Source organism: Archocentrus centrarchus, chromosome 3 (genome assembly GCF_007364275.1).
Source record: "Archocentrus centrarchus isolate MPI-CPG fArcCen1 chromosome 3, fArcCen1, whole genome shotgun sequence".
In the NCBI taxonomy this organism is placed as follows: domain Eukaryota; kingdom Metazoa; phylum Chordata; class Actinopteri; order Cichliformes; family Cichlidae; genus Archocentrus; species Archocentrus centrarchus.
In genome coordinates this window covers 12721967-12733626 of record NC_044348.1, presented here as the reverse complement: position 1 = coordinate 12733626, position 11660 = coordinate 12721967, and the positions used below count along the sequence as shown (strand labels likewise).

Sequence of the window (11660 nt, the reverse complement as noted above, 5' to 3'; positions counted from 1 at the left end):
TTCTTAGAAAAACAGCAGAGTGGGTGATCAGCGCCAGAGGACTCTTCCTGTTACAAAACAGCACCAACTCCAGCACCACTGGTGTCAACCTCCAGCTTGAATGGTGCGGAGAAGTCTGGGGCTGACAGCACTGGGGAGCTACAGAGGAGAGCTTTTATGGCTTGACAGACTTACTCACACTGCAAGACACTGGTTTGGGTAGGTATGTCTGAAAAGTTGCTCATGTGGGTGCGAATGAGGTGAGACTGGCCGTTCTTCAAATCAGTCAGCACTAGAGAGTTTTTCAGTTGAGCATGCAGTACTGGAGTACTGTCATGGTCCTGGGGAACATCTTTGAGAAGCCCCCGCTGTGTTGTGGCTTGCTCAAAAGGATGCAAAACAAGGAGGGACACAGCATGAGTTCAGATTCTGATTAACACCATTTACACCAATATTAAAATAGACTGTTGTTCATAAAGCCCAGTAGGAGCCCATTTGAATTTGTCATATAAGGAATAGAGCAGCCCCTGGTATTGAGCTGTTTTCTGAGGCATAACACTAAAGCTCACAACTGCTCATAACTGACCTCATTTGGATCATTTTAGCACCAAAACTCTACCCAGTACTTACAGGTAGAAAAGTACGCAGGTCAACGTTTGACCCATTATAACACTGCTGACATTTTCACTCGGTAGAGAACAACAACATGCCTTTGAATGAAATAAGTACAGATGAACATGTGCAGCACAGATATCACGTCACTTTGCTAAATGAATCTAGGTCCTCGTGACTATAGAGTGTTATTATGCCTGTGTGCCACACCCTGTGCTCTCCAGCTTCCATTACAAGGCTTCAGGTAAGTTTGAAGAGTTTCGAGTTCTGAGAGTTGCAGTGCTCAACGTATGGTGATCTTAATTTTACTCTTCTGAAATGAGCAAACATGTTTTGTTTTTTTTTTGTTTTTTTAAATCAGAGTATTAACACTATGCAGCAATGGAAATCTAATATAATTAAAATCTGTCCAGGGTTCACCCTTTTTCTCACTGAACTCTGGTTCGAGCATAGCAGCTTGGCACATTCCTCAGCACACTCAAGCGGCGAGCTTTTGGCCTATGTCATGTTGTAGCTCCCAAACACCTGTTTCTTTATTTCTCTGTGCTTCTTTCATTGTCTCAGTCTAGGTCAGCTGAAGCAGGAGCTGCAGACAGATGAGTTCTGGACATTAACACGGTAAGTCTGGGGGATTTTCCAAGGCTTTCCCATATGTCTTTGAGTCCTGTGGAGCAGAGTGATTGGCTGGGATGGTGGTTATTCTCCTGGGAGTGCATTCCAGAGCGTTTGCATCATGTGAAAGTCAGCCTTTGCTGCCCCTTTGTCACTGTTTAGCTTTGCTGCCAGGAGGAAAAACAAACAAGATTGATTTTATTTTTTTTTTTGTAAACCTTGAAAGTACAGCTTTGTGTTATTTGGAGCAAGTAGATGAAAAACAAGCTACTTTATTCACAAGAGGTCACCACAGATAGCTCTGCATTTTGATTTGTCAGATATGCACTGTAGGAAGCAATAATATTTAATTTATTTTTTTTTTACATAAAATGATTCAAGTTTTATCAAAATCTCATAAATAGGCAAATATCTGGATAAAATGAAAATTGCATGTCATTATCTTCATGCGCAACAAAGTATCTCTGGCTGCATAGAGGCTGTATTGTGCGATCAGCTGTTTTGCCAGGAGAGGGCGCTGTATCCTCAATAATGTGTTTTGTGCGTCTGTAAAATATAAGTAAATAAGTAATCTGTTTATTTAAAGGGCTGTGCACTTAAATTAAAGGCTTAGGCGAAGAGTAAAAGAGCAGAAAAATCCCTCTAATACACATAAGCACTGGGATCTATGCTGACTGATTTTTGGATCCGTTGTGACATGGGGAAAAGCCCAATAATACCTGGTTTGATGCCGTGCCTGGAGTGATCACTCCTGTTTAAATTAAAGAAAATTCAACCTCGACTTGGCCGAAACAGGACCTCCTAACCCGCTTGGCTGCTTTTCCAGTGATTTGTGATTAAATAATAGGTTGGGGAGTTTTGAATGATGCAATCAGCCTACTAGCCACATTTCTCATGTGAGAGGTAATGGCTTTCTTTCAGTTTCAGTGAAAAAAAAAGAGAGGCAAAGACAAGAGATAAAATGTCGCAGTTTAATGAAAAAACTGTTCATAGCAATTTACATTTCTTTTCTTTAGACTGAAACTGATGTGGTTGCAGAAACATTAAAAATCTTCATACCTATGCCCCATCTTTACCTGAGTACCATACATAGTCATTTTCAGATACTTCGTCAACATACCGATGTGTGCGTGGCATGCTGCTTGGGTGAGTTTTTGTTAAGCTGACAACATGTTTATCTGAAGGGGTAAGTTGATGAATTTCTTTAAGTTTTATCCGGAACAGTCCTGTTAACACTCAGAAGAAAGATAGCCAAAAGGCTCAATGCTTCAATACAAGGGCTGGAGTGAACTTTTCACACTCTTCATATCCCTGCACGCAGGAAAAACTCAAGACAAGCACTTTTATATTTTTTTAATGTCAGGAAAGTGGATGTATGGATGGATTACGCCCACAACGGCATATATCAATACTCACGTATTAACTTTGTAGCACAATTCAATAACATGGAGTCTTGCAGATTCCATATTTAGCCCTTAAAACTGCGCTTATTTCTGTGATGCACAATATCAATTACTTAAAGACTGAGGAGCAGAGGGGATTCTTGCTGACAAACAGCAAAGACGAAAAAACATCACAGAGTCAGTCAATTTCCATGGAGTGTGCATGTGAGAGAGTTCTGCTTAAGTGGTTTTACTGACACAAAGCTTCTCATGCATAATTTATTTTACCAGCGGGGGTGGTGGGGATAACTTGATTTTCCCAAAGAATCAGGCTACTTTTTGGCTACGTAAGCGCATGACACACACACACACACACACACACACACACACACACACACACACACACACACACACACACACACAAAAATGCCGTTTCCTAAAGTATAATAAGCGATGGTCCGTTAATAATCACTCTTAAGTTCCCAGATGGCTTTCTACAACATATTCGCTGGAGTGGGTGTGCGAGGGAGAGGAGGGGTTTAAAGACTGGGAGGGTATAGATTGCAGACGGAGCAGTAGTGGGGTTGGCTGGATTGTGATATCGACAGATGTCTAGAAAATTGTGTGAGGGGCACTCCTCAGATAGTCTACAACCCAGAGACCCCAGGCTGCACCTCGGAGAGCAGGGGCGGAATCTGCAGCTGTCACTCCAAAAGGCTTACCTCCATTATCACATCCAGCCACAGATTGCAAAAGAAGCCTTGCTGATTACTCAGTAAAAATACAGGTAGGTGTCGTCAAAAAATTAATTTTATTTATATATGTTTTATTTTGAAATTGGAGCATGCGATGTTGTAGTAAGAAAGAAAGAAAGAAAGAAAGAAAGAAAGAAAGAAAGAAAGAAAGAAAGCTGTGGTGAAGCTACAGTTTACCTATTGTTCTCTTTTATATTTCTGCTATGATGCTTTTTTCTTTCTTTCATTTTTTCTAGCCTACAACTGAAAGTCTGCATAATAAAAGGAAGACTTATTTGTTCTCATTGGTTGAATCAGCGTCTTCCCAGGCAGTGGCGCTTTTTTAAAAGTAGGCCAGGCGGTTGAAATCCTTCTGCTATAATAACGTAATCGCCAAACAAAGTTATTGGTGTGGACGCAGGAGACGCGTTGTTACAGCGAATCTGATATTTTTCTGCACGCTTGTGTGAGAGAGGGCGTACGGTATTTTCAAAGCTGCTGGAAAAAAAAAAAAAAAAAAAAAAGGGCAGAGCAGCTGAAGGAAGCGGTGGTGGGTGGGTGAGTGGGTTGGAAAGGGGGGATGGATACCCCTCTCCGGCTTTTATCCTTCAAATGTTCGTGGCCAAAATGACGTTAAATTCACCTGCTTATAGCGACTAAAATGAAGTCCGCACTAAAGTAGACCCCGAGCCCAGCGTCAGGTTTTTGCTGCCAACTTTGTCCAAGCCGTTACTTCTATCAGGGGAGTAATGACTGGTGAGGAATCACAGTCCTTTGTTACCGGCCGGCACATGCTGCCGGTTGTACGCACGCCTCCTTTATCTTTTCAGTATTGTCGTGAAGAATGGTGTCTACTGTTTGGCTTTCGAGACTGGAAAATTGTCTCGACGCAGTTATAAACGATTAAGTTAGGTTACAGCGGTTTGATGTCAAAATGTGAAGTTTTCTCACACTGTAGCATTTTTGCTTTGTCTGATTTGGAGGCCCGAGACCCTGGCAAGATGAACAGGCGAATTATAAATAAATAAATACATAACCGCAGGAACAAAATCAGGTATGTAATACACGTATGCCACGAAGCAAATGAAATAGATAAAAAAAAAAAGTCTTTGGACATACTTGGTTTTTATTTATTTATTTATTTATTTTTTCAATTGGAAGGATTATAGAAACCAAACTAGTGGACTGGATATGCAACTATCCAAGCAAGCTTGGTTTGTGTCGCATTCTGTCTTTAATGCCCTGTTGCAGCACTATGGACAGTTCCCGGGTTGTTCGTACCTGTACCCACATGTTTCCCTGCAGGTAAAAAAGTCCTGCTTGTGGCAGTTCTTAAAAAAAAAAAAAAAGAAAATCAATAAAACCCCACATACACACGCACACAAAGCTCGTTGCACAGTATTCCCGACTTGCTAAATGACACTGTTTCATGCAAAACAAATTTCAGGTGGCATATCTCCAGTGCCGAGTCAGGGCATTAAAGTATTCTTATGAATAATTTAGGCCTATATTCAGAGCCCCAAGGGTTCACTGAAACATAATCGCCAAGATCAAGCTGAACTTCCAGTTTTGTTTTAAGGAAGTTGGATTGTGTCGCAATCACTACACTTCACTTCCTCTACGGCCACAGCGTGATCACACGGAAGTACGTGTCTAACATATTTTCTGCACTGGTGGAATGCTGGTCCAATTTTCTAGGCTAGTTTAGATGAATGAACATAACTACGAGCTCCAAATGATCTCTGTCCACATGCTGGGAGACTTATAAAGAGTACTGGGGGAGAAATAGTTGTGCATCTACATCATAGATGTTCAACTCAGACTTGTGGGTTCATTTGGCGCTGATCCTCACCACGCATTCCTCAAAGGGTAGTAAGTCTGCGTGGTTGTCTGATCTCACAGAGTTTCCCATACATTAACATTGGTTTTTCCAGACAAATTGCAATTGGCTAACCAGAAGTTCCTATCTGAACTTCTGGTTTACTTTCAAATAAGAGACGTCTTTACTGAAGTGAAAGCTCTTCTTCTTCATTTACTTCTACTTGTACTCACTTGAATCTCTTAAATGCAGTTTCATGTGTCTCTATCACACTTGTAAAAAGCATCAAAACTATGGCACTTCCACTTTTCATATATTTAGTCTGGACATACTAGAACATTTTTTATTCATTTGTTGGAACCTTTTAGTTTGTATGTTTTCCTTGCATTGGCATGGGTTTTGCTCCACCATCCAGGGATGCAGATCAGTGGTAATGGACTTGACTCCATATTAGACCCCCCCCCCCCCCCCCCCCCCCCAACACTGTTTTAACATTTGTGTTTACATAAAAAGGCCAGAAATAAACAGTTTCTTATTTGTTCCTAGGAAACATCATGGGAGGCAAGCTGACCAAAAAAAGAAAAGGGTATGATGTGAGTGATCCAAAAGACAAGAAGGATGAAGCCCCTGAAACAGCCACTAGTGCAGAAGATTCTGCTAAAGGGGAAGATGAAGTGCCACCAACAGGAGAAGAGTCAACAGCAGAGGCAGGCAATGTGGAAGAGCAAAAGGCTGTGACAGCTGAGGCAGCAGCACCTCAAGCTGTGGAAGCTCCAGACAAATCTGAGAAAGAACCAGCTGCACAATCAGATCCCGTGGTTGCAGAGGAACAAGTAGCATCGACTGCTGAGGAACCAGTTACAGCAGTAGCGCCAGAGGATGTAGCTCCAGTTGTAGAGGAACCATCTGCAGCAACTGAAGCAGCTCCAGTAGCAAAAGAATTAGCTGCAGCAGCAGATAAAGCAACTCCAGTCGTAGAACAAGTTGTGGCAGCAAAAGAAGTAGAACCAATAAAAGAAGAACCAAGTGCAGTATCAAAGGAGCCAGCTTCAGAAATAGAAGAACCAGTTGTAGTAGCAGAGCAAAGTGCATCAGTACAAGAGCAAGCTCCAGAAGACCTTGCAGTGGCTGCTGTAGCAGAAGAACCTGCTGCACCGCCACCAGGAGACTCTGTACCAGTTAAGACTGAAGCCAAGTCTGAAGAGCTCCATGAAAAAGAACCTGCTGCAGCTACTGAATCTGTGCCAGAGGCCACCAGAGAGCCAGATCCCATCCCAGATACTGAGCCTGAAGCTACTGTGGCAGAGACAGTGGTGTCTGTGGCTGTCGCTGAACCTGAACCAGTGGCTGAGCCAGCAGCAGATCCAGTGCTGGAGTCAGCCACAGAACCAGAGGAAGAACCTAAGCAAGTGCCAGAGCAAGCAGCAGAGCCTGAGGCAGAGCCTGAGGCAGAGGCAGAGAAGGAAGAAGAAGCAGAGCAAGTACTGGAGCCAGAAATAAAACAGGAACCAGAGCCAGAGATTGTGGAAGCGACAGAGCCTGAACCTGAACCTGAACAAACCACAGAGGTAGATCTGGGACAGACATCAGAGCCAGGACTGCAGCAAGCAGCCGAGTCAGATCTTGTGCTAGAGGATCAGGCTTTGAAACCTGCAACAGAGGCTCAAGTAGAAGAAACTGAACCTGAACCAGCTGTAGCCACTTCTGACATTAGCGAAGTGGGGACTATGGAAGGAGATGCATCTGATGTTGTGGAGACTGCAGCAGAGGGTGTCCCCACTGATCAAGCTAATCAAGTGGAATCTGTTGAAAAGGAAGCCCCCAGCACTGAGACAGCAGTTGAGCTTAAGGAAGCAAAACTTGTGTCTGAGATTGTCATTGCCTCTGCCTGCGAAGTTACCTCTGAATCTGAAAAGGCAGCTGAGGCCTCTGTGGAAGCAGTGCCTTGCCCAGAACCCGAGGCAGAAAGCAAATTGGAAAATGGAGATTTAGATAGCCCTTCAGTTACAGAGGATGGAGTTCCAGCTGTGAATGGGGAGTGCAGAGATCCTATTGCTGCTGTGGCCACACAGGCGGAGGAATGTGTTAATGGGGGTAAAGTGCCAGAGGAGATCCCTATCAAGGAGTCGAGTGACCTTGAACTGAAAAAGGACTTGAACCTGAGCGGGGATGGCCCAGAATTTCCTGATGCAGTCTCAGACATGGTGGATGGCCTGAGCACCGAGGTCACTCAAGAAGCTTAAAAAGAAGGCATCATTCAAATCAACCCCCCCACCCCCGTGCTGCAAGAAAGCCATCGAGGTATCACGAACACAGCTACGCTTTCTGAAATGCTGTAACCACTCCAATCTCTTTAGTGGCAAATCAGGCGAAAGGATGTTTTCTCTTGAGTAACCAAAAATGCAACCCAACCACTTAAGGATAGAGGGACACAGAGATATTTATAGTGAGATGGAAGTGCCGCGAAGAGACTGGAGTTTGGAATTCGAGTGTAGACAGGCAGTGAAGCTGGACAGGTTGACAATAAATACTGGACAGTAAACAACATTATTGAGTAAAAATAAAAGAATGTGTCTGTGTGTGTGAGGCCGATGAATATTACAAAGTGGCTTATTGAAAAATCAGTCATTATTAGTATAATATTTGATTTAGAAACTCAAATATCCTTTCTATTACTATACAGAGACATGACCTGTTTTGGCCTTTTATAGTAATGGTACCTGTAAGGATTGTTCATTTAACACAAACTGTCGAGAATAGAGAATAAAAAGAGACTGTTTTAGTCTACAGTGATCTTCTTTTCTTTTCAAACATTCTCTCAACATCGAATGTATCTGAGGCTGTGGGTTACTAAGATTAACTGTGCTTTAATCTATCACTCAGATTGATCATCCATCAGTCTTCTCTATTTTACTTCTTTTTTTTTTTTTTTAAGTTTGAACTTAATTGAATCTAAACAATGATTACACCGATATTCAGAAACCATTTGTGGATACCAGATTTTTTATGAATATCCCATCAAATGTAAATATTCTAAACATTTATTACATCATTTTATATGCATTTTAATAACGTTCAATCTGACCAAGTTGAAACCTTGTGATCTGCAGTTAGAAGCAGACACTCTATTGATTTGTAATGATCCATCCGGCACAGATAACTATAAAAATCTATATTTAAACTGCAGTTTTGCTACGTTTGCAGGAGGAGCAGAGCAGCAATATTTACAGAGCAGCCTCTGTTCTTTTTAACGCTGCCACTCCAGGTTAGTGGGTTAGAGTTTGGTCGATTATTCATGTCCACATAGAGCAATGTCCTTTAGGTCACTGGCTGGTGGACCATTCTCAGTTATTGTATGCAACCTGCATATCATGACTGGACAAACAAAAGGATATCACCGCGCCCCATTTATTTTCTGAGGTAACTGTCGCCTCTGTCTCGCTGATGTCACTGTGCTTTTTGCTGAGGCTCGGTGCCATACCAGCACACCCTGCTAACATTTCACAGATCCATTCTGGCAAAGGGGAACTAAAGAAAGCGGGGTGGGGGGGATGGGCAGGAATACTTGCAGGAGGCAGAGAAAGGGAAGAGGGGGAAGGGGAGGAGTGCTGTGGGGATGACAACCAGTGGTATGATGAAGAAAAAAGTAATTCTCTACTTTTTCAGACTATAGTTCATATTAAAATGAAAAAACAAACCCATTCAATTTGTGGCAGAGATAAACATGTTTTGACACCTACTGGAGGCTATCTTGCAGAAAGCTGCCCTCTCCTGCTGTTCACACTGTCAGACTACAGAGTTGTTGTCGTACAGGTGTTAATGCACCTATATTAACAGGAGGCCGCAAAATCACATTAGCGTTTCTGTGCATCTGTCGGTACATGTGTGGAAAGTGAGGCGGAGGGTGAGTATGTGCCTGTATGTGCATGTGTGTGCATTAGTGGAGTATAGTTATCCAACCTTCAAATAACTAATGGACCGTGGGTCAGAGATTGAGAAGAGATCTGATAACACAAACTTCCCATAAAAGCAGCTCCTATATGGATCAATCTGAGCTCTCTGGATTGTTAAAAATATACTCCAGTACAGCAAATTTATAATAGGAATGCTGTGGAGAGGGTTTGAGGGCAGAAACTGGAATTTGCTGGCGGGTTTTTCATCTTCCTTGTGGAAAATTCAATCAAAATACTATATATAATATTTCTGCCTTTTAAAGTAATGCGGACAAAGCATTTCATATCCTTGTTTTTTTTGTTTATGTTGTTCATTTTTCAAAACCAACCCTGTGTTGGCTAAAAACAAGAAAAATCTAAATGAGTATATTTTTGGACTGTGCAGACCTTTATTTCTGAAAAAGTCAGTTTGGCAGCATCATGACTGACCCCTGTTAACCTCCCTGAATAACAGTGGGAGGAGGGTGATAAACAAACAGATTGGTTATTTCAAAAGAAGCTGATTTAGACTTCTATTACATCATGTTCATTATTTACAAAGAAGAATGTTACCTTTGACAGAGTTCATCATTGAAACACTATACCGAAGGCTCATCATTTCCACATTTCCCTGTGGTTTGCTTTCCTTTTCCCCCGTGTGTGTTTATGTAGAAGAACAGGGTACTTGTCCTTTGCATGTTGATTTAAACACTGCCTTAAAGTTGCATAGCTGTGAAAGGCCAGCTGCACTGCCTGGTTACCCAAACACTATGTTCTCTATATGCAAGGTCCTGCACAAAGCTCAGACTGTGTTTCAGCTTCTTTTTTCCTAGTGTGAAGACTAGCCTGCAGGCTTTATCTATCCCCAGCTGAGAAGGAAAATGAAGAAGGAAAAAAAAAATTAATCCAGAGGCTTTATTACGAGGATATTTGTGATGCCCCAAACTGCCAAGTCAGGTTTCAAGTTTACTTTTCCTTGTGTGCAGAGCATTGTTGCACCCACCCATATACTTTGCTTATTTTAATGGTTGTTTAGTTGTTACATATGAATAACATTAAGTATAACTTCCTCATGGCTTTATTGTGTTTGTGGTCCTTCAGATAAAGTGATGTACAGATTCTTCTTTAAAACTTTGGCAATGCAATCAATTCATCAGAAGAAGATTATTTAGTTTGGATTAAGCTTCAGCAAATTTAATGTATGTACCCGAAACTGCTCTTTAAAAACAAACTGAAAATGAGATTATCATAATAATATATGAAGCCTCAATGATGCCAAAAAACCAACAAAAAGCAAAAACAACTTTAAAACCCAACCTTTGCCCTTTTAAAAACAGTTCAGGACTCATGGCGCAACAGGGGTGAAAAAAATAAATAAAAAGAAGTGTTGATGTCGACTGTTTGGCCCCCTGTAAATATCTGGTCAATTCTTTAAATTTGCTGAAGCTTCAGTTACGAAACAAGAACCAGGTCACATCTTTATCTGCAAGGCCAGAAACACAAAGTCACAAGAAAGTTATCCTTCATCATGATAACAACATTCAGCATTTCACTGCATGGAAATTTACTGCAATTATTGCTCAGTTTTTTTTAGCCACTTCCATGAACTACAGATTTGACTGAAATCTTGACTTTACTGAAGTTACAATAATTAATTAACTCATTAATGCATTTAAAAACTATGCTTAACATATTTATTAGATCACCTGTCATAAAATAAGGAAGCAGAAATATTTTTGAAATCTGTCATAAACTTGCTTAAAACTAAAAATTATATATATATATAAGTGAATTCATATTTTTATACCCAAATTTGAGCCGGCACGCTGGACTTCTCTGAGAGGTCAGAAATCAATTGAGACATTTAACCACTAAAACAAATGTTTCTATTCAGGGATGCAAGTAAATAACTGTAATTTGGCATCTTAATCAAAAAAATAAAATTGTGTTGACATTTTTTTACACATTTTTTATAAAACAGTAAGTGAAAATTCACAATTCATAACAAAAACAAATATATTTTAGCATTAAAAACATAATTTCAATTAAAGAACTTGAGCATACTGGTGGATTAATCATAACGGAAATATATAAAAATAATTTGGTTATTACCAGTCAGAGCACAGGCATAAACCTTACATTGGGTGGTTGTGACAGAGTAATGTAGGAATGACCATCATTCTCATCATTTTGGCTTAACTTAATTGAAATACTGTACAGTATAACTGGATGCTACATTTATACTGTACAATTTTGCATAATTAGATAATTAATTTCATGTTAAATTTATCTTCAATCAGTTAATTAGTTAATTAGTTCATCATTGTATTTTGAAGCCTCTAAAACTTTTCTCCACTCTGGTGTTGAAAATTGCACACTGAAGAAGTATTGGCCTTCTTTACTTCAGTAAAGGTAGCAAATAATATAATGCAAAAATGTAGTTAACTGAAGGCTAAGCAAAGTCTTAAAAATTTAAAATGTGGCCTTAAGAGAGCATGGAAATGTATGAGATTCTCATTTGTTTGAATGTAGCCAAAGCTCCAGTGTGGTACAATGTCCCTCAAAAGAAGTAAAGTAGAATGAATCAAGT

At 40.6% G+C, this 11660-nt stretch overlaps 1 protein-coding gene across 1 annotated transcript; it reads left to right on the top strand.

The window, feature by feature from the left end:
- Nucleotides 1-3153: 3153 nt before the first annotated feature.
- LOC115778348 (proteoglycan 4) lies at nucleotides 3154-7927 on the top strand. The gene is made up of 2 exons (XM_030726442.1): nucleotides 3154-3372; nucleotides 5685-7927. Exon 2 carries the CDS (start codon nucleotides 5693-5695, stop codon nucleotides 7379-7381), a length of 1689 nt encoding a protein of 562 aa, XP_030582302.1. The 5' UTR covers nucleotides 3154-3372; nucleotides 5685-5692; the 3' UTR covers nucleotides 7382-7927.
- The last annotated feature ends 3733 nt before the right edge of the window (nucleotides 7928-11660 follow it).

Excerpts from the sequence above, each read along its gene's own strand:
- LOC115778348 (XM_030726442.1), top strand. The coding sequence starts at position 5,693 with ATGGGAGGCAAGCTGACCAAAAAAAGAAAAGGGTATGATGTGAGTGAT.